The sequence below is a fragment of the Cydia splendana genome, chromosome 16 (assembly GCF_910591565.1).
Source record: "Cydia splendana chromosome 16, ilCydSple1.2, whole genome shotgun sequence".
NCBI lineage: Eukaryota > Metazoa > Arthropoda > Insecta > Lepidoptera > Tortricidae > Cydia > Cydia splendana.
The window spans coordinates 2,591,863-2,616,717 of NC_085975.1; the positions used below are offsets into that span (position 1 = coordinate 2,591,863).

Here is a 24,855-nt window from a genome sequence, read left to right on the forward strand (position 1 = left end):
CCTCCGTTTGTTTCCATTGCACGATTTACAAGCGATTCGTAATGACGGATGACGGATAGATTGGTGGATACATAATAGTTTTTTACGTAGTGTATTTTTTTTTAATTACTTAATCATTCAGTTGGTGAAGTGGTTGAAGGTGGGCTACAGTGTTTTTGTTATTGAGTAATTTTAAACTATTTTTACTAAAGTAAGGGTGATGTTGACTGAATGTTATAAAGTATTATGTAACTTATTCAGAGAGAAAAATTTGGCAACCATAATAATAATATATGTTTTGTTAGTGTTAGTGAGACTAGATATTAATATTTCAATTAATGATGCCTTTAGCTAATAAGGAAAAAAAAATACACGCTGCAGGTTTGTTTTTTATTTTATAAATATATATAAGACATATTCAAGTACGTATATAGGTATAGGTAGGTAGGTACACCAAATAAATGTTCTCTTCGTGTCACTGCGTGGGTGTCGAGAGGTGACGAAATATTCATACGTATTACGTTTCTACAATTGTTATTATTACACTTTACTCCACCTCTACAAACATAATAAGTACTTATTTATAATGTGACGTTTTATAAATTTAGATATAATACGACCGTTACGATATTCTCGGCTTTAGAATGGAAAACGAGCCAGCGATTCTCGGTAATCGCACGAAGTCGTAAACAGCCCCGCTGAGGCCTCGCGCTTCGTTACGATCCGGCCAGCCAATCAGAGCGCAGCTCGGCGCGGTATCACGTCATACCCGACCAACCAGCGAGCGCCCTCATCACGCGACAGCTAAAAATAGCTTATCTGAGTCACTGACATATAAGCAGTGTTCGCTGTTTAACAATGTTTAGAAACAAGTGGAACGTTGAACGAAGAGGACGTGCGGTGCGCAACCAAAAGTTTTAAACTTCGCGCAGTGACTTTAGTGATACCAGAACGTTCAGTGCGTACACATGGTTCGACACTCCGGCCACGGCATGGAGACTACTTTCTATGACGAACAGTTTCCCTTGAGCGGCCCTGTGGAAAATCTGAAACGGAACCTCACCCTGGACCTGGATATGGGAAGGGGTGGAAAGAGAGCGCGAAACGGACCCCCTTTGCTGTCTTCCCCGGACCTTCAACTTTTGAAACTGGGATCACCCGAGCTCGAGAAGCTCATCATCCAGAACGGCATGATCACAACAGCGACACCTACACCCGGCGGGCCGGTGCTCTTCCCCGCCGCCACCGAGGAACAGGAAATGTACGCCCAGCCGTTCGTAGAGGCGTTACATAAACTACACCACACCGAACAGCCGACAGTCGTGTCGCGGCGAGTGTACGCGGACCTCGACCGGCCCGTCGATCGCTACCCGACACCCATGATCAAGGACGAGCCTCAAACCGTGCCAAGCGCTTCCAACTCGCCTCCCCTCTCCCCCATAGACATGGACTCGCAGGAGAGAATCAAACTGGAACGGAAGAGACAGAGGAATCGAGTGGCCGCGTCCAAGTGCAGACGGCGCAAGCTAGAGCGTATCTCTAAGTTGGAGGATAAAGTGAAGCTGCTGAAGGGCGAGAACGCGGAGCTGGCACAGATGGTGGTGAAACTAAAGGATCACGTGCACCGGCTCAAACAGCAGGTGCTGGAGCACGCGAACGGAGGCTGCCTCATCGAGTCGCACTTCTGATCGCCTCAGCGTCAGCTCCTCCACATTCCATGCTAGTCGCGCCCGCTAGGACGCAGCATACAAAGCGATTTGTGATCTTAATTTTACTGTGTAATATATAGTTAAAAATTCTAGTGTAAGGTGTTGAAGTCGCTACATTAACGATAGTTCAGAGATTAGGTTGCCAGTGATGTGTCGAGGCGAAACCTCGAGAACGAGCTCCCGATCTCAGTGGATCTTCATTCGAGGGATGTACTTAGCGTAATCACGCGTCCGAAAGCTTAAACTCGCATTGTAAGTTGCAGAACAAATTGTTTTCCTTGTATCAGTATTGCGGTGCCTCGTTTAGAATAGTGTAGAAAGGAAAATATACCGTGCAACGTCATTCGCTCGCGTCTGACAGAACGAGGTAACGCGACGTTGCCAGTTCTACGGCGAATTTCCCGTTTCAGCGATGTTGCCGCTCTTGCCGTATCGAGGGGATTTCCAACAGTAATTCGTATTGTTGCGCGACGCCCGAATGTAAATTTTTCCCTTCAATAAGTTATATGGGGGTCATTGGGGTTAAAACGCAATATATGGAACACGCCTCCAAACAGGTTTTGACAGGACTTGCAGGCGTGTGTAAAGGAGATAGCGACAAGATCCCCGAACTGGCAACGGCGCATCAAACCAAGTTACGAGCGGATGTTCTGCTAATTAAAATTCCGCCTGCGCTGCCCTCGCGGAATGGCGGCCATGTGTTCAATTTTGTTGTCGGACGCCCCGAATCATGTTATGTTACACAAGGTTAACTTTTCATTGTGGCACACAATGGTGTTTCGACGCCATTGTTTGATTGAGTTAGCTGAATGTGTTCATTATTAAACGCTTAATGTTTTAAGACATAATAATGCTGTATGTAAGACTGATCGAGTGTGAGTTTCGATGTTCGTTTGTCTGGCTGTGCGAGCGTGCTTTGCGCACTAGTATTTTCCCTGACACGTCGAAGTTTTCTGAGAACTGACCCGGTGCTCTTAAATGTAGGACGCGACTTAAGTTATGCGAGGCCGTCCGTATTATTATGATGATGGACGAATGTGAGCATTTCATAATCGAGCGACCGATTGATAGTGAGAGAGTGAATGTGAGATGTATGTATTTATTAGTGAGAATGTCTCCTACGACTAGGATGAAGTAGCAATCTCGAGTGCCTACGCTTTGTAAACTAAAGCCTTTGTTTTAATTGTTTTTGTTACCATTAATGTGCTACGGTAAATTGTTCTGTACCATTGTCTTCTATAGATTATTGTAAGTAATATAATAAATACCAATTAACAAGTTGAATTGTTATAGACTTTTTAATGGGGGAGCTAGCTGCAAAGACTTAAAAGCCTGTAAATGATTTTCTTTTTTATAAAATTATTAATGGCTAGCAAACCTAAATACATATTTGTATTATTTTATACAAAATTCGTCAGAATGTTAACAGTAATTTGTAAGTTTATAAGAGATAAATAAAGAACAGTTATACTAAAATAATATATTTCTATGAATGTAACAAAGAATATTGTTTTATACTGAATACATTATTGTATGCTAAAAACGAAAGAAGAGAAAATAAAATATGAAGATTATTATACTATTACTTTTTGCTTTCATTTTAACTCGATCAATACACCCTTGTCCTCAAGCCAGACGCATGTCAAATCACTGAAAGACAAACGTAAACGCGGAAGGTAAACAACGGCTGGATGTAAGAGAAAACAGCATTTGTTGACCTTGGATCAGTGACGTATGAAATCATCTTATACCTACTTAGTGACCTATATTGATTGCAGCAATCATTACTTGATGTAACACTACCTACATAATACTGACATAACAAAACTAAGTTGATTCATCACAATTGATTTAGCATATGTTGTGTATAATCAATAGGTACAAACACCATGTGCTTAATGTTTATGCACCACTAAAAATAACATTAGTAATTAACTTCATCCTTTTATCATAAACAGTATATTACAGAAATAAAACCAGGCGTAAACCGCAATTCTGAAAAGACATTACGAAACAGTTATTGGCCCATATATTCTGTGACCTGCCATCTCAAATGAAAAGAAGATATACATATCACAAGAAACGACCGGGCATTCAAATTTGAACCGGACTTTACAAAATAATGAAACTTTGCCAAGAATTTCTTAACGAGTCGGATATCCGAATTCCCGAAGATTTAGTCGTAGAAAATATTGTATACGTATTAAATGGGTCAGCCAAGAAGGAAACACCTCTACTGAAGCTACCTACGCATTGTTCTCTTTAAAACATCACAGTATTTACTAACAAGCCAATGTTTATCCAAGTACATCGATGTAAACCTGTCATTCACTGTTATATAAACACACGTGTCCATAACGTAACATTCAGTTTTTGTGGATCGAAACTACGTCAAATCACCTAGTTTCTTCAATGCCAAGAACACAATATACAATAATATGGACACAGTAAGTCCGTACATACTTACATTACATTTTCCGCTAACGATTGATGCAATTCTTTAATTGCATAATTCCTTTTGAAGTGCTAAGTCGTGTTACGTGGTATATTTACCTATGTCGAGCTAATCGATACTGGTTGATAGACGAATAACGGAGGGTACGTTTTAAGACGTCGTTAAACGAGTTGTTAGAAGACACAGGCTGACAATATTGGATTGGTTCCAAGGAAATCTATGTGTGCGGTCGAGCGTCCCCGTGAGGGCGTCCTGGCTGACTCACGTGGATAAAAAAACGCTTAGTCCACAGTGACAATGGCAAAGACGGAATCGCCGTGTGAATATTTGTTGAAACCTTTGTGGTCTTTGTTTCTGGAGCACAATAGGCGCACGCACGTACCTAATAGACATCCATTGCTATTGTCATGTTTGACGAGTGCCTAAGTAGTTTTACGGAAATGATTTAGATAACCCTTGATACTTTGAACTACATATTTATTCACTGATATTAAGATATATCGGCAATCTGCAATCTAGTTAATTCGTTTTAGAAGGCGTGGGGTTGGGGAAGATAACATTGAGATCTAAATTGGGGTTGCTCGTGCCAAATATATGTGTATACATACTTACTTTATACATATAATGGCTCTGAGTTTGGCACGTTTGTTTTGGAACGAGAAGAAACGACATCATTTCTGTAAAAGCTAGAAGTGAAAGAGACTGCTATAACTGATATAAAATGAATATTTATTTATTACAAAGTTATCATGACATATATTTTGGATTACATCCTTTGCACACCTCCACTGGAGTATTCGTTTATACTACGTTTAGAGATCATTCTAGACCGTGACAAAATGAGTTAAAAGTTTTAGCTATCTTTAGAGGCGTTTCAGAAATCAGATATATTATTGAAAACATAAAGTAACATGTGGGAGAAACAGAAAATACGCCAGAATGTCTCTCGAGCCCGTGTCCTCTAAAATTGTATTTTCTCTAGCCCCAACACAACAGTGTCTTATTATATTAAATCGGTCCGTATCGACTGGCTCCCCTCCAAAGCCGCACGTGCCGTGGCGATAAATAAATCACGTAGATTCATTACACTATTGTGCCTGAGCATTGCCCCAATATATAAATAGATAATGTAACTACTTTATAAATAATGTACTGTCCAAAACCCGAAACAGCTTACACGGACAAGCCTATTTTCAAATTGAGTTCAGAATTAGGCTGTTGAATGGAAAAAACTACTGTTATTTCCTTTTTCTAAACAGTTGTTGTAGATAGATATTTATTTGCGATGTCAAGGTTACAGCGGCAAATATAATAGAAAATATAGGCAACAAAACTACTGAAACACCGTTAATATTGTACACGCCACTGCGCTGATATACTATAATATCATACCTACATACAATATTGTTTTATATACAATACTAATACGCGTATACACGATTACTTGAATGTTTTTGCAGTTTACAGTATTATTTTTTTGTAAACCAAGGAGTCCAAAGTTGTGGACATGTAAAGCCAGCTGCAATTAACAAAAATCTCAGCTCAATTAATCTTTGATTCACCTACGATATCTGCCAAATTCTTAATTAATATAGGAGGAAATAAATATTACACGGTTAATGAATTACACAACATTATAATTATTTCAGTCAGACCTATAGGAATGACAGGCATTAATCTGACGAATTTATGTTTTTTATTTATTACTCATTAACTCATTTTAATTTCTTGTTTTACGATTTATTTAAATTATATACTCTTCTCTTTTTCTTATATCATTAATTAACTTATGAATAGTAATTGTACAATAAACACCACGAATATTAATACATTATTGTCACTATAAACTACAACAAAGGCTAATTACCAGTTATTGCCGCAGGGAATGTCACAAATTAGCCTAATTAGCGACCATGAGGTCGAGCCATAAATTGCTGTCAATTATCGGATTATTTGTTAATTTGCCATTGCCATAATCCAACCCTTTTTGTAAACCAACACGGTATTTTTTTTTCTGAACAATTACTAAATGTAATTTTAATTATTCACAACCCAATACTAGGTATACTATTCAAATAACACATGTGTGATATACAGGTAAAGACATTTTCACCACACCAGCTTGGAAAGGCTTACTTTGCACTTCAAAAACTGATAGCAAAGTTCGATTTTATTCACATGTGAGGCAAAGTAATCAAATGCAAATTTTGAGTTGTTTTCTTATGTTTGCTGGTAGAATTGACTTTTAAATGATGATTTTGGATGATAAATATTTAATAACGTTCATTTGGATTTGATTTTGTTTGATATTTAATATTTAATATTTGCTTCGGGTTGGTGTGGTGAAAAATTTTGTGTTTCACTCGGGGGCAAATTTTATTTAACCCTCGTGCTTTGAAACCCTCGCAACGCTCAAGATTCCATTTTTCAAACCACTCGCTACGCTCGTGGTTCAATTTTGGAATCTTTCGCTTGCTCGGGTATCAATATTAGCACGAGCGGTTAAACAACAACTTTGCCCCCTTGTAAAACAAATAACTATTAACGAATACTTAGGTACATTTACACACCTATACCTTTTTCTTTTTGTCGTTTTGTGCTATTTCACAATACATTATTTATTCTGTGACAATACGTCATTTGCTGGTCAGTGTCAAATCCAAAACTGTCGAAAACGTGTAGTAGAAAGTGTAGAAACGCGCACCAATTAAAATTTTGATACTTATTCCTGTAAGCACTTGTTTACTTAAATAAAAAAAATCAAAAGTCATAATTAATTTTAATTTATTTATACCCTTCGAGCAACACCGGCTTCCGACACATCGGAAGGGAGGGGCCCAAGCGATATCTCACCGTACAAATCTTTCTGCCATTTTTCGCGGGGGGAAAGGTGCACACAGTCGCACTTCTCACACACTTACATACAAAATCCAATCTGTAATGACGACACAAATACATAGAAAATGACACACGTCAAAGACAAATCTTGCAAACCTCGATCTCTTTTTGTGTACGGACGAGTGACAAGTGTCACAACACGCACACTAACACATTTTAGTTGAAGTATGTTATTGTATTCTGAGAGATGAGAAGTCGGATTTGTCGCTCGACCGATCCGCAATTTGTACTGAGCGAGCAAAATCGATAAATCCAACAATTACATGAGACTAAAATATAATAATTGTGTTTGAATGTAATTAAACGTATGATATGTAAAAAAAAATATTACATGTGAAATGTAACACTTTCTTTTTGTAAATTTGATGTCCCCGACCTCTTTTTATAACAAAAAACCAAGCAAGCAGGCATTTTTGTGCAGCAGTGTTGACGCGCGCGTCTGGACTCGGTCTAGTGAAAAATCCAAGTGCAACTAGTTTTATTACCCGCGCTAGATTAGATTGACGCGCTAATCTTGTACCTCGGCAGAGGGGAAATAGTGCGAATGCCGCCTCCCTTCCGTGTTGCTCGAAGTTTATACCTTATTGAAATAGGTACAGTAGCCATAAATCGTGTATGTTACATATTAATTACCTAGTCTTCCTCTTTCGTGCCAAAGCGGAGGCGGTTGTTTTGAATTTTCAAATCTAGAACTTTCGTCAAGGTTAGGTACGTTCGGAAACTGATGATAAAGTGGCCGACACTTTGGTGACTAAGATTTTGTTTACCAATGAATGAAATATTATACCTATTATTTATTTTATACAGAATGCAAATTTAATAATGTTCATTTTATTTAAGTGAAATAAAAGGAGCCGATCGTAGTTGGAATACAGAAGTGGCAAAATCAATCAAACTTAAAATATTGTAAGAAAACATAGACAATATACAGTTGGTCAAGCAGATCTTGTCAGTAGAAAAAGGCGGCAAATTTGAAAAATATAGGCGAGAACAGATATCGTCTAAATTTGAATTTCGCGCCTTTTTCTACTGACAAGATTTGCTTGACCATCTAAGTATATATAGTTAGTTTGGCAAGCCATTTCCGTCAGTATAAAACGGCGACAATTTTGAATGCTGGTGCATGCGCAATGAAGTGAAAATAGTACGTGAGGATGGTATTATGCTTAATTTCTTTGTCCAATGTATATTTTGTCTCACATTTTGCTTAATGAGCGAGTGAGACGCAATGACATTGGATCAAGATATTGGACAGATGTAATACCACCCTGAGATCTGATGTGCTTCAACCACCAAGATGCTCGTCAAGGTCGTATCAAAACCAGTTCAGTATAACCGCGAAATCAGTTCGTCAATTGCGGGCATTTTTCTCCGTCACTCTTATTACGTCTTAATGAGAGTAAAAGAGAACGATTCCGCAATTTGCGAATTCCGGTTTTCGCGGTAGGCCCCTTGATTCGGGTTCCTTAGCTTCGCTCGGTCAACACTAAACACACAGCTTAGCAGTACCGTCTTTGCCATAAGGGCACACGGGGCCCGTGCCCAGGGCCCCCATCCTCAGGGGGCCCCGAAGGACAGACAGTAACAGTATATTTGATTACCCATAGTAAATAGAAGATCATAGTAGAAAAATGTTAGTTTAATTCGCTTTCTTTACTTTCCAAAAGGGCCCCAAATTCTTATGTGTCTGTGGGCCCCAGCATAGTTTAAGACGGCCCTGCAGCTTAGGCAATTTGAATTAACTGATGAACCATTGTTTTTCCATGTACGTCATTAATTGCGAGCTAATTAACCTCATACCTAACTAGGGCGGCAAGGGAAGCGCGTCACAGCGTCGCTGCTTTGTTCTTAGACAAAGAGTTGCGCACACGCATGGTTGCGGCCACTGCGCAAATCGCGTTACATCGCCTTTTGGATCGAATATGCGGTTATAGCTTTAAGAGCGCTTTGACAAGAAAAGTCGAAATAATGAAAAATTGATGATATGTGACGTTATCTATGTAAAGGGACCTTATTGTCGATGGCGCTTACGACATTATTAATAATGCTCCGATATATAAATACAATGCCGCGCGACGCTGTGCGGCGCAAGCGCCATCGACAATAAGGTAGCTTTTCTTAGATAATACCCCATATTCCTCGATAAAATTCAGGACTTTCCGCTCATTATTAGACTATTTGTTCCAGTAAAAGCGTCTGTTTATCTTTAGGAATATCGTTTTGAATATTAGAAAAAGGACTTATTAAATTAGTAATGATTTTTTTTTCATGTTATTTCAGAATGTCAGTTTAAAATGAGGGCGTAATTTCCATTGTATGGTGACAGCTACGTTCGAGTGACTCTTAAGGGGCCCACTGATTAACAGTCCGCCGGACGATATCGGCCTGTCATTTGTTCGGAACTGTCAAATTTTTTTTCTGACAGGCCGATACCGTCCGGCGGACTGTTAATCAGTGGGCCCCTTTAGGGCCTTCCCACACTAGCGGCTCCCGCTAGACTTCTAGAGTTAGACCAAGAAAAGTCTGCAGCAATTTTGTTAGCCCACGCAGTGCCAGTGTTATTTTAAACGTCTAACTTCTATGAAATTATGACGTATAAATAACACCAGGCGGCTTAGCACGGTCGCGTTTTTATCCCTTGTCACCATGCCTGTCACGTTCTAACAAGTATGTAAGTGCGAAAGGGACGCGCATAGTGATAGTCGATAAAAATGGAACCGTGCTGAGCCCGCTGGACTGCGTTGGCTATCACAATCGCATCAGCCTTTTCTTGGTCTAACTGTAGTCAACTCTATGGATAGTATGGATGCTGCTCGACGCAACGTTGGCGCAACTGCGATATATACGAGTAGATGGTCAAGCAAATCTTGTCAGTAGAAAAAGGCGCGAAATTCAAATTTTCTATGAGACGATATCCCTTCGCGCCTACATTTTTCAAATTTGCCGCCTTGTTCTACTGACAAGATCTGCTTGACTATCTATACCTCACCTACATAATCCGTGATCAGATCGGGGAAATCCTGAAGAAAGGCCAGGTCAAGAGCACCCTAAACCGGCGAGCGTGTATACAATATGAGGAATGTAATGAAAGTGAAGGAAGCGAAAGAGGTATGTCAGGATCGTAGCAAGTGGAAATCCGTGGTCTCTGCCTACCCCTCCGGGAAATAGGCGTGATTATATGTATGTATGTACATAATTCCGTGGTCCAAAAATATTGAACAAATAAATGCTTATGAATTTTATTTTCAAGGTAACTTCCGCCTATTCCGCCTACGTCTACGTGATTATGGGTATACAACACATTTCTCGCCTCGACTGCACGTGTCCAGAAGGCCTGTTCGACTTGTGAAATCAACAGTTGTGAATTGGCTACCGTATGTGCTAATTTTCTCATTAATTTACTCTAAGGTATGACGTCCCTTTCCCTTAGTCCCCCTGAAGCTGGTCCCTGAACATGTTCTTATATTTAAAAAAAATAAATATTGTTGTAAATTTAAAGATGGTCAAGCAAATCTTGTCAGTAGAAAAAGGCGCGAAATTCAAATTTTCTATGGGACGATATCCCTTCGCGCCTACATTTTTCAAATTTGCCGCCTTTTTCTACTGACAAGATCTGCTTGACCAGCTATATTTACGCACATTATTACAAAGAATAATCACCGCGGCGATACAAAGTTACAAACTGAGTTTTATACAACAGGCCCAAAAAGAAAACATGGCAACACTTACACATGTTACTCGAAAAGAAAAATGGCGTCGAAGTCGTTGACTTCGCGCCGAAAATATTCAAATAAAGAATGGCCGCCATCGCTCATTGTCACCGAGGGGCGTGCATTGTCTAACGGCTCTTGTAAGTTGTAAGTGTAAAATGAAATTTCTTTGTTTGGTCGCCTTCGTATGAACAGCAGCACTCTTTACTGATCGCCGGTGGACCTTAAGCCTTTGAAATAAGGTTCACGAATAGATAGTTGAACAGTGAACAGCGATGGTGCGTTCGTCGGAGTTTTAAGAATTTTTCGACACTTTTATGTTTGTGTCATTTCTAAACTGAGGCTAATATTAAAATGTGTTAGGGCGTATAGACATACAAAAGCATTAATTATAATTTATAATAATTGGGTCATCGCGCCAGCCAAGTAAGTATAATAATTAATTGTTCTATCTTAGTGTAAAGGGGCCCACTGATTAACAGTCCGCCGGACGGTACCGGCCTGTCAGTTAGAACAAAATTTTGACAGTTCCGAACAACTGACAGGCCGATACCGTCCGGCGGACTGTTAATCAGTGGGCCCCTTTAGGTTATACAAAGGTTAAGTACTAGGATTAATGTAAGTAAAACGAATTTAAAAGGAAAATTTGATGTTCTCAAGTTCTCAAAAAACTAACATGCTTTTTAATTTTGATGGGTTTTTCAGCTGTCATGAATTCAGTGATCCTCTTTAGGGGTCATCCATTAATTACGTCACACGAATTTCTAGGTTTTTTTTTCCCCTCCCCCCCTCCTTGTCACACTTGGTCACATTTGGCAAACCCCTCCCCCCTGGTGTGACGTCACATTTCTTCAACGAAATCGGCAAATATTTATTTAATATTATATCAACATATTTTTGACAAAAGAAATATTAGTAATTTTAATCCAAAACTGATTAAGAAATAAAATTGAACGAATAAAAACGATTATCTTGTTATTTAACTGTATAGCGAATAAAATAATTTAAATAAATTTTCGGTTACTGATGAAGTTAAAGTGACGTCACAAAATTTGTGACTCCCCCCTCCCCCTTGTCACAACATGTCACATTTTCTTGACCCCCTCCCTCCCCCTAAACGTGTGATGTAATTAATGGATGACCCCTTAATAGCGAACACATGGTAGTTACTGTTACTACTGAAAATAACCCAATATGTTTCCAATTTAATTCTAATGTGCGAAATTGGCATATGAGATTTTCACTTCCATCGACCATACAATATTTGTGTATACCATGTGTATACCTAGTATCTAATATAAATTAATTTAGGTACCTCTAGTTTCTGGTAAATAATTTAATATTTATGTAGTTGCCAGTATTTCGCTGTGTTTTTCGGAGTAAAGGCGATTAACTTCTAATAAGCAGTCATCTTTGGTGTATTGACCCCGGCTCGACTGGCTCCTTGCTTGAATAATTACATTACACTTAACTAACGATCAATCATCGACATTGATTTTCAGGTCGTTAATTATACTGTGGAAAAGCCAGACAGTCTTTATTTATAACTAAGTGCAAGAATCACTTCTACTTGCACTTCGAAAGGAATTGTGTAACAATTGGACGTAATTTAGGGAAAATCCAACCCACAATTTTTTTTTCATTTTTCCTAAACTGGACTGACTTTAGCAAAAATGAACAATTTCAAATCAGCTAATCCTTAATATCTTCGTGAATCCATCTGCAAAGCGGAAGCTTCATGAACTTAAAAGTTGCAAAACCTTTGGAAAATTCCCCAATTGGAATTTTGAGAAAGTCCACGATCTTTATCGTGAGGAAAGTTTTGCTATTAAGAATCAGCGCATCAGTAGTTCCGTTGCAGAATGCACATAAAAGTAATACAACATGTTACTAGAAATCCAGCAGTAAAATCGCAATGCAGCCACGTTAACTAGCACTGCGCGACGCGATTTGGTTACAATGAGGCATAAAGTTATCATCGGCTGTTGACCCCCTGCTGTTTAAACACTCGCCACACTTCCAGCAAACGTCACATGAGGCATTGTTACACATACACCATATACCCTTTGTGGGTTACAATATTTGTAATTGTCATTTGGTCGCTGTGGGTGTCGAGATGGTACAAATTGGGAGATGCGGGTTGGGATCGGGATTACGGTGAGGCGTGTGATTTAATTTCAAAATACGCGTACTTAATCAAATAGGGGCATGGATCGTACAAAATGGTCACCCATATATGCCCATTGAGGGCATTGAGTTGTTTTAAAATTATAGATCCACTGCACAAAAATCGCTCCTACAGCTCCTCATTAAAATGAGTTGGAGATAGAGCACAAACCTCAAGGAGGCCGTTCAGACCAAAAACCAGTTCTGGTATATATGAGTATTATTTATCTTTGGAAAGAACGCTCATTGTGTCAATGTATTGGAAATCCCAAACCAATAAGTCCATGGGTACTGCATGTACTACGTATTTATAACGTATACATAATTTACGTAAAATAAAAACGTATGTTATATCGTTATAAATCGACAAATATGTACTCGTACTGTATATCAATTTACCTCATATCTTTCTCTGAATTATATACCTCGTCGGTATTTTTGTTACAAAATAAACAATAGTTGCTTAATACTTGTAATTTGATAGTAGGTACTTAGGTATTCCATACTTGTATTTATCAAATCTTATCGTTTTTGTAGGTAATCGTTTTCCTTCCTAATTTCTCGGACAAAGTCCTTAAGAGGTTTCAAAGAAATCACCCCATTAGCCACTTCACTCGATCCGATTAGAGAGCCATTGTAAAATTCCTCTTATCTGTTTGGGATAAGGATGAAATAAATATGTATATCAGATGTATATCAGTATCACTACTTGTAATGTCAATTCGGTTAATAAAACTGGCAATAGTATATGTACTGGACTTAAATTCTGAAAAAGAAACTTAATATTCTATGATGGTAGCTTTTCCGCATATACTTATTGAACTAACTTTTTTGAACCTAAGTTAAATAAAATGTTTTTAGACATAATTATATATATTCCACCAGTTTCAGACTTGTTACACAGGTTCACAATGTTCACATCTCGTTCTGTTCTGGAAGAAATGAGGTAGACGTGGTTTTAAATTTACATAAAAATTGTGACAAATTACGAAATGGTATTGAAATTAAATTACTTACCAACTAGCTCTTTCTACTTTACTAAATATATAGTAGATTGTACAACAAGGGCATAAAGTGACCCATTTTTTACCCGAGGCAATTTTCTGGTCTGAGCGAAGCGAAGACCAAAATAGTAGACGAGGGTAAAAATGGACATTTATGCCCTTGTTGTACACTCTGCTTTTCACTTCGATTGCGAGGAAAATATACAAAAAATCAAATATTTTAGGTTATTTTAACGTATTTATTCAAGACTAAAGAAAATTGTTCTTGGGCCGGTCGGAGGCGCGGGGCACGCCGATCGGGAGAGCGCCGGTCGGGGGCGCGCCGGCAGGGCTGGCAGTTTGTATGGCAGAATTTGGACTTTATTGCTAAGTCAGTATTAGATGATTTTACTTTATGCTCTAGAGCATAAAATGCGATTTTATGTCGTCTACGCACGACATAAAGGTGCACTTTTTGAGCATGAGAAGTGAAAAACATTAAACGGACCTAAGTACATTATGGATTTGTAGAAAACAATGAGAACATTATGCGATACGAGCTTGTGAAGATTATATTGTGTTTTAGCTCTATACCTATCAGTGTTATCAGGGCTCACGTACTTATAAGCGGAATCGTGTCCAGTTCGCGTGGTTCGGCTATCTTATCGTTATCAGCCAGGTAAACATTCTTTGTATCGTCTGAGGATGTGGGGATTTCACGTTTCGAACGTAATCTTGCTCGTGCCTTTAATAAATAGGTACTATTAGGTGCTTACCTATGTTGTATGTAGGACTTGTAGGTATACTTAAAGCTGTAATTACCTGCCATGCACCTCCTGAGGAATAAATTGTAGCTGATTGTGAAGTGTCATTCTATGGAACTTGCTAACTATGTAAACAAACCACCATACTGAAATCATCATTCTGTGACAGTTTCAATATGGCGGTTTGTTTACATAGTTAGCGAGTTCTATAGAATGACACTACCACCCAAAGTTTGAGTTCCAGCAAGGGACATATATGTATGTATACATAATAAGTAGTAGGATAGTTTTATGGAAATTAGAATTAGAATATGGAAGTAGGTAGGTAGATATACTAATTCTACGCCGATGCGGGCAGAAGTAATAGTATAGTAGCCTATCAAATAATAGGCCTGATGACAAATTTTGAAATCCCTTTTATTATTGTCGGTACACTTGTATTGGTTCCGAAAAACACAATATTTCAGCTATACTCATAAGATTTAACATAGATAATTGCATTTTATTATAGCTAGTTTAAACATCGCGCGAAAACGCCTCGCATGCCATTTGTGACGTCATTATTTAGTTGGTGGTAGGGTGGTAGACATTGTTTACATACTTACAGTTACGAATTTCCCTTGAATCCGAATGATATTGTTAATTCAGCACCATATATTACGATTAGGGATGATAAATACATTACAACAATTTATCACAATAACTCATTTTACACAAAAACTCTCACACGGTTGCAGTTTAAGATGAATTATTTAGATACATGTAAATTTTGAGTGAAAATCACCGAGCGCCGGTTTTACTTTTTAATTTTTCATTTTTTCTAATTACGACAGCCAACAAGGCAATGATAGTTCCATTCAGCCAAATAATTAAAAGTTTGTTGTTGAAATATCGTATTATTTAGCATTTTATTTAAATAATAACAAATAGATATCTATTTTATATCGTGTAATAATATTTATTGTACGTAATAAATGTTTAGTGGCGAAATAATATTTTTTTTGCACCTTTCGAACTCTTTGGTGAGGACGTATAGATTTCGGTCAATGAGGTTGTCTATGTTGCTCTAAGAAATATGTTATGGATTGATGACGTCACTGTTTGGAACGCTTCTGATTGGCGTTTCAGTAATAATGGCCGATTGGAGAATTTTGCACTTTTATTTTATTGAATATCTTAATAATCCTTCAGTTTATACTGAGATTAGGCCATTTTTTAGAATCATATTAACATATATGTTTCTTTGAAACCATTATTTCCATGATTCTTTGTTACTTGCAACAGGCCTATTATAACTGGACTATATATTCTACTGCAGTATCTATTATAAAACCCAACTTCAATCCAACTAATTGATGTTGTAGTCGTAGACAGGCTTTATTAATTGTGAAATGAATTTCTTTGTTACAAACTGTAACCAGATATTTAGGTAGGTAATTACTTACCATATTAAACAAGTGTTTTGTCGCCGAATTACTTAGAAATAAGTATGAGTAACATGTAGCGTTGTTAACTGTGGTTACAGCTAAAAATTTATCACCACTTCTCTGGCATGACTCCCCGGTCATGGGTAAATACGAGGCCTCAAACTTTGCGTGTTAGGATGTTTCTTTCTGACTTGCTATTGCTAGCAGGGTTGCACCACGCATAACGAACGTCAATTTAATTTGTATAATCAGGGAATTATGACAGCCGTTTTTATCCCATAATTACCTAGTAGTTTTTACCGATACAGTACGTATCATAAATCCTCTATGATGAGTTCAAAAACCGCAAATTACGGTCAGCATTATCACAAACTGTTTTGTTAGAACTTTCTTATCTGTGAAAATGTACATAAGTATTTTATTTTTGGAGTTTATGAAATACTAAGTACACTTATATAGGTACCTATTACTTTATCAGCTTTGCAATAAAAAAATATGTCATTGAATTTATATTAAAACAAACAAGGATTGTTTGCGTTCTTGCGGTTTCATCGTCCGATGTCGACCAACGAATAATTTTATTAATTTTCCTTTATTATAAGGATAATTAACAACGATTGCACGGTCGAGTTCAAAAACACAAGCCAACATTCCAATACCTAATATGATATTTACATGACCTAGCTTATTCTTCTTCCTCGCGTTATCCCGGCATTTTGCCATAGCTCATGGGAGCCTGGGGTCCGCTTGACAACTAATCCCAAGAATTGGCATAGGCACTAGTTTTTACGAAAGCGACTGCCACCTGACCTTCCAACCCAGAGGGTAAACTAGGCCTTATATTGGGATTAGTCCGGTTTCCTCGGGATGTTTTCCTTCACTGAAAAGCGACTGGTAAATATCAAATGATATTTCGTACATAAGTTCCGAAAAACTCATTGGTACGAGCCGGGGGGTTTGAACCCGCGACCTCCAGATTGCAAGTCGCACGCTCATACCGCTAGGCCACCAGCGCTTATCCTATGACCTGGCTTATATTGTCAGTGTCTTATTAGACCCGCCCGTGTAAATTTATACATTTTTGGAACTTTGGCTAGTAAAGACGTTTGTGAACTACATAGATTGTAGTCCCCATCAGATATATAGTCACGCGCTCTAACGTCATGTCGTCATGTCTAATAGAGGCGTGTTCAGATCAGATATTTGTGAGCACCTAGCCGCTCCGATATCTGATGGCGACTGTACTACCAGCAACACTAACTTGACCATAGGTGGACCTTATTCTCTTAACAATATGGTCTAGGATTGGTAAGTTTGAGGACGTTAGGTATCTATTGGCTGTTTGCAAAATATATTCAGACGTCGATTGAAAACAATAGTCATGTAGACAATAGGTTGCTGTTCTAGAGTCTTGTTAATGTAAATTTAGGCGCGGAAAAAACAGTTGGCAGACGCGTAAATATATATGGGAAGCAAACTTGGTTAATTATTATAAATATCTATTTTTTGTGGCATTTATTATTGCCCATTTTGCTCCCACCGCCTTCCCCTTGAACTCATTTAACTATTGCAACCGCCATTGCATTTCTTTAGGGAAGAAATCTGGGATAAAAAATATCCTATGTCGTTTTAGGTACCAACTAACTTATTACTAAAACGATATTCCTCGACGGCAAGATTCAGGCCATTCAGGGTTTCAAATCTAGAGAATGTTAGCTTATGATGCATCCATATAGATGTCTATATCAGATTAGATTGTAGGTAACTTCGTAAACAAACGGCTGTGCGGACTACAAATACCAATCAATCAAAATGGGTTCTGGCTTGCTACTTTTATCCCTAAAGCTTTAACCCAAAAGCACAGAATAACTAATAGTACCCAAAAGCTTGACCCACAAGGGCGCTCATTAGGCACCTACTCCAATAAACACATTTGAGTACGGCCGTCGGTTCAGCCCGTCTTGACTCAGGGCTCGTAAACACGGCTGTTAAGGAGGAGAAAGCTGCGCTGTTTGCTGATCCGTGTTCCCATTGGCTGTGCGAGCACAGGCGAATTATTTAGGGTATAATAGTTTCGATTCCTTCACTCTCATTCCTCATACACGATCGCCGGTTTAGGGTGCTCTTGGCCTTTCTTCAAGGTTTCCCCGATCTGATCAGAGAAAGTCCGCCGAGGTCTACCCCTTCCAACTCCCACAGCGAAATACGCGTGATTATATGTATGTATGTATGTTAGATATGAGCGCCGCGCCGGCGCGCCGCCGCCGCCGACAAAATTTACGCGCCGCCGCCGCCGACGCTGCGCTATCGGCGTGGCATCGGCGTGACCTTGTTAGATACTACTACTTTCAGAATCATATAATATATATTTTATCTAGTTTAGATCTTTAACGGCGCCAGTCTGAATAGCTTATAGACATTCAAAAGGTATTTTAGGACCATATAATTCTAAAATATCGATGGTAAATTCAAACTTTTCTATTTGGTAACCGCGCTACTAGTGTTAGAGCAACGAAATGACTAATTTTGCCAGCTGGCTAGCTCATCCGTCATTCACCGCGAATTCAATTATTGCAAGCATGGTTTAAATGTCTTAAAAAGGTGTAAAAGGGGGTTAATTTCAGATATTAAGCGTTTTCACGCCCAAAGGTCCGGCCGTTGGCTTTGCACGGAAGGCATCGGAAACGGAATCAGGTCTCATTTTAAGCTTGGCCATTGTTCAAATTTCAAGCTTTGCTCTCTCGCAGACCAATCTTTGGCCTCGCATCGCTCGCATAGAAGTAAGCCGCTATCTGAACCTCCAAGTTTTCGGCCCTGTTTGGAGCGTAACTTTTGGCCTCGCCTTTAAAATGCTTGGTTCTTCTCCAATCTTAGCTCCACTGCAGCACGGCCTTTGGCCTCCCACGAATGCAGCTACAGGAGAGCCCCAAAGGTCTTTAACACTGTGGCCACGGTCTTTATCGGCCTTCGGTCTTGCTTACACTGGACCAATTCCAAGCTCTGCCCTCTTGCAGCTTGGCCTTCGTCCTCGCACAGAAGCGCGCCGTAATCGGCACTCCGCGCATTCGGCCGTCAGCCAAGCTCACACTTGGCGTTCGATTCTAAGCTGTATGCTTACCTGCAGCTCAGCCTCTGGCCTCGGATGGGAAGGCGTCCGAATCTGGTCTTCGGTGTTAGGTGGAGCTCGGCCTTGGGCCTCACTTTTTGACATAAACCGGTTTGTTGGGTCGATATTGGTTAATAACGGAGCTTGATTTTCCTCACTTCGGCTCTTTGGACAGTCGACCAGATGTTTCCTGATACAGTCAATCCGCTACTTTTTACTTAGGGGTCATCCATTTATTACATCACACGTTTAGGGGGAGGGAGGGGGTCAAGAAAATGTGACATGTGTGACAAGGGGGAGGAGGAGTCACAAACTTTGTGACGTCACTTTAACTTCATCAGTAATCGAAAATTTATTTAAATTATTTTATACGCTAATATACATTTAAATAACAAGTTTTTGAAACGAGAATCGTTTTTATTCGTTTAATTTTATTTCTTAATCAGTTTGGGTTATAAAATTACTAATATTTCTTTTGTCAAAAATATTTTGATAAAATATTAAATAAATATTTGCCGATTTCGTTGAAGAAATGTGACGTCACACCAGGGGGGAGGGGCTTGCCAAATGTGACCAAGTGTAACAAGGAGGGGGGAGGGGTAAAAAAACCTAGAAATTCGTGTGACGTAATTAATGGATGACCCCTTAGCACAATAGATAAGGGCCTCGCAAAGATCTTCCGGCCAGGGCCTCGCCAAGATTAAGACCGCCTATAAAACTTTTTTCGTACCTTTATTCAATAAATTTTGCTTGCAATTCAAAAATGCACTTATTTTATAACTTTCTTACAGTAAAAACGTGTAAATTCGGTAAAATTTTGGTTTTAATTATTTTTTCATTAATCAAAGGTGTTTCAAGGCCACGCCGCCGATTCGCCGCCGCCGCCGACCGATTTTGACCGGCGCGCCGCCGCCGGCTAAATGCCTATCGGCGCTCATATCTAATGTATGTATAATAGTCTTATAAGATACTTCAGAGGGTGCCGAAGACAATGCTCTAAAGTGGAGGAAAAAAGCAGGAAAGGGCGGGTCCCTGAGCTCCAAAGCAATAGTGGAGATGACCAAGGGTATAACGCTAAGATGAGAGAGAGAGGGGAAGTTCAAAAATTGGAGATCCTTAGTCTTAGTTCCCCTGGGGAACTAAGACTAAGGATCTCCAATTTTTTGACGTAAAACCCACGGGCCGGGGCTGGAATGCATACAGGAATAGGCGGATCCAGGAGGAAACGGGGCCCTGGGCTGGGGCTACAATAACTAGTTTAATGTTTTTTGTGTGCGAGAAAATAGAGTGAATCTTCTGTACCTAGTACTATTATTTATTCTGTGGTATGGGCTGAATTGGCAGCTCATGGGCCGAATGCGGCCGCTGGCCGTACTTTGAACAGCACTTCCATCATTTCCATCTTCACCATTTAGATAGTTAGCAGTCCGCAACTGAGGAACTGAGGAGTCTCCAGGAACTTCCTGCCTCGCACAGCTAACTGTGGAATGAACTGTCGCCCACGATATTTTCTGACTGTATCGGACCTTCAAGAAAAAAGCGTACTCCCATTTTAAAGGCCGGCAACTCACTTGCAACCCCTCTGGTGTTACAGGTGTCCATGGGCGACGGTAATTGCTTACCGTCAGGCGATTCGTCTGCTCGTTTGCCTCCTACATTATAAAAAGAAACATTTGTATTATGTAGGGACATATAGTAACAGCACCAGTCATGGGACATTTAAGAGGAAATTTGGAGTATTTATGATATTTCCCTTGTACCTGTAAATGGTCTACCGCTTAGCGTGTTAAAAGATGAAAGTCCTATCCGCCTTTCATGTTTTAGGCGTGTTGTATCAAAGATACTGCAATGAGTTTCCACATAATTAACAAATTAAAACTATGCTTTTTTTCTCCAGTCATGGACACCAAAGCTCCAGTAATGGGCCCCCGGTAATGGACGTGGATCCAGTAATGGGCCCCCTATAATGGACATTGCTCTATCAGTATAAAATATTGAAATGGGGAATAAGTTATTGCAAAAAAATCAATTTTTGGTATAAGCTTTTATCGCTGAATGTATTTTTCTTTCCACAGCCAATTATTATTGTATTAGATTTATCGAGACAATTCTAATATACCCAAACACAATTAGTTAGGGTTTATTGCGATAAAGTTCCCATGGCCACCTCCTGTCTCCATCATCAGATCAAGTCCATGTTATCATAATATTGCATTATCATCCGATTTGCATACTTAATTACGTACTTACACAAAATTTCAACTGAATCGGAAATCGAAAAGTGGGTCAAATTCAGCTACCAAGATTTGACCCACACTAACTAACAAGGCAAGTTAAATAAAAGTTTGGAAAAACGATATAAATTTATCCTAAGTCCGAGAATACCTCCTGGTTGACATATTTCGTAACTACATTTTACTTCTGTATTGTTTAAAACATGAAATTATGGCATGGCAAGCATCATTATGTCAATTGTCCCATCATAGGAGGTATGCAGTTTTACAGCTCCTATAATGGGATTGGGCCAAATACCAATATATTTTTACATCTGTGGAGTCACAACATAGTGTGTTGTATACCTTATCTCATGGTAAATGCAATTAACAAAACACATTCTAGTTTTCATCAAGTATTAATTAATTAAAATTTAATAAATTAACTCACCTCTCTTAGCGAAGTTGTTAAGAATTTTTAGTGATATTTTTTTTCAGTGGCACGACAACTTTTGGGTTGACGCACATTTCTTAAAAAATAACCGAATTTAATAAAATTTCAAACATAATCAGCTCTAGCACTCTTATTTATGATAAAAATATATCCAGTGTTTATAAACTACTTTTATATACTTATTTTAGAGGAATTGTGTTTTTTTGTCCCATTACTGGTTCCGTGTCCATTATAGGGTATTCTACTATATACTACCACGGTTAAAGCGTCTGCTAGACGGTCGCTGACAAGCCTTCAGACCGTCTGACCTTAGTATGTGGGTCTGTCTGAATTGTGTGAGGCGCTTGTCGGCGACCGTCTATACTCTAAATCATAATTAGATTCCAAAAGAAGTAAGACAATGTTGCCACTTTTTACTAGCGCGTCTTGTATTTATGTAAAAATAAGTAAATAAAAGTACTTTTTTAAATCGTAGGCGTAAAATTACCAATAAATAAACTATCTTAGCGTATTTATTTATAAAAAGGAATTTGCTATTTTACAAACAAATTATTGCAGTGGCAACATTTTTTGGAATCTAATTATGATTTAGAGTTTAGCAAGGGCTTATAGGGGCCCACTTATTACCAGTCCGCCGGATGATATCGGCCTGTCAGTTACCTAAAAGCAAAATTTGACAGCTCCGAACAACTGACAGGCTGATATCGTCCTGCGAACTGGTAATCTGTGGGCCCCTTATGCGTCTAAGTATGGTCTAAGCGTTCGACTCACCAGTCTCCGGTGTGTGATCGGAATGGCACTCTGCGCCCACGCACGCAGCGGACAGCTTTAGGACAACGACTCCTGCCGGCCCGGCGGTCTTAATTATTGTTATTTCATGTATTAAAAGAAAATGTTGATTGAACAGCCTATTAAAACGCAAAATAAATCATGTCAAACCACATCAAAAACTCAATACACACTATAAATAACCTTATAAATAATGTCTACAGCGCAGTTTGCACGATCCATAACAGTAAACAGTAATGTTCAACGTTATCAGTAGACATTAACAAAAACATGGAAAGATTTACCAGACACCTGTAAAAAATAATCGACAACACAAATATGTGCCTTCGAAGTTTCTAGATTAAGAAGGCATGTAAGGAATTTTTCGTTTAAAAACAAGACGAGGCGCAACATTGTCTTCGAAGGTTAAGATTACCTATCTGACACTAACATGTTTTCGTACGAATTACCTATGTTTATTTTAGATTATGAAAATCAATCTATATAAAACTACTAGCGAAACGGCCCGGCTTGGCACGGATTTACATAAAACCTTAAAAAAAATGCAAAATATACACTATATTCACCTAAACCTTCCTCAAGAATCACTATTGATGGTGAAAAACGCATGAAAATCTGTTCAGTTTTTGAGTTTATTGCGAACACACAGATGCGACGGGAGACTTTGTTTTGAAAGGTGTATTGATATAGTCTATTGATTTTTAGCTTTTATTGTAAGTAAACACATGAACCCACAATGTAAGCAACATAACCGATATTACAAGCTCCTATCTATCTAATCGCTAATTGCCGATTACCACATTACGAGCCCAAAACTCAAACAAAATAGATTCTTAATTGATACTAAATAAGGCTCATCGAACAGCAACAATAGGTTTGCAAGTTGCAAGTCTGTTCGGAAGTGACCCCATTCTGGACGGAGTTGTCGGAGTTGCACAATCTCTTGTTCTTGGAAAGCCTAGGTGACCGCTGCGTAGACAAAAGGACGTAAGTGACTTCACAAACCGTAATACATTACGTTGTTTTGTTATTGGGAGTGTGTACAGCCGGTCAAGCAGCTTGCTACCCACGTACGTGACTTTTGCACGTGTGTAAAGCGATATCTTTTTGCAAAGCTGTAAGCAAATACACCTAAGTACCTACATACTTCTGGAAAGTTTGATGTGCACACAAGATTTTTTTGGGAACCATTAACACCAAAAACGTTTATTAAAAATTTATTAAAAAAAAAAATATATCGTAAAAATATATATCGAGCAAGTACCTACTTAAAGTAAAATATTATCTTTACCCACTGATTAACAGTCCGCCGGACGGTATCGGCCTGTCAGTTAGAAAAAAAATTTGACAGTTCCGAACAACTGACAGGCCGATACCGTCCGGCGGCCAGTCAGAAAAAATTTTTGACAGTTCCGAACAACTGACAGGCCGATACCGTCCGGCGGACTGTTAATCAGTGGGCCCCTTAAGTCAAACATCCCAGAAAATGTTCTACTTATAGATTTCTATAGGTATTCCATTCCAGTTATGCCCCAACAAGCATAATAACGTTGTTATTCATTAATTGTTATATCCTTCTTTGTATGTCTGGTAAAATGCATATTACCTACACACGCGACTATAATAAATAAAAAAACATTCTTCACTGGGAGTAATATCAGCTATTATTCCCTCTCCGCAGGCACGGAATAAAACATCCTTTTTCATGTGCGATGAAAACAATTATCGAAACAATGTAGCATTCATGGTATAATAATATACTCCGCCTGGTACTCCATTCCCGTCTTTTCTAGGTCACCTAACTGACACGGGCTTACGTCATCATGCGACAGCGCTATATGATAATATGCGATAGCGCTATATATAGCGGCCATGTTGTTGTGACGTAGCCCCGTGTCACTCTGGGAATGGAAGACCATGTTTTATTAGACTATGGTAGCATTTACCCGTCGAATAACTAGGTCAGCAGAGCAAGTAAACCATAATGTCTTATGTTATTTATGTTGTGTGTAACCTTTTTCTAGGTAAACCAGTGGTTAATAGATATAGCGAGGCATAGCATTCCGTAGGTAAATCTTTCTACATGCCTACTAATATTATAAATGCGAAAATAACTCTTTCGGTCTGTATATGTTACCTTTTCCTGCCCAATGTCACCCAATGTGCTCAATTAAGAACATTTATTTTTTGGGAGATCTTTAA

General features: G+C 38.8%; 1 protein-coding gene and 1 long non-coding RNA gene across 2 annotated transcripts in view; both read left to right on the plus strand.

The window, feature by feature from the left end:
• Positions 1-24,855, plus strand: part of LOC134798131 (uncharacterized) — a 148,877-nt gene that overhangs the window by 99,702 nt on the left and 24,320 nt on the right. The gene's annotated exons all lie outside the window — the stretch shown is intronic.
• LOC134797970 (transcription factor JunD) lies at positions 832-3,273 on the plus strand. The gene has a single exon (XM_063770307.1). It carries the CDS (start codon positions 948-950, stop codon positions 1,665-1,667), a length of 720 nt encoding a protein of 239 aa, XP_063626377.1. The 5' UTR covers positions 832-947; the 3' UTR covers positions 1,668-3,273.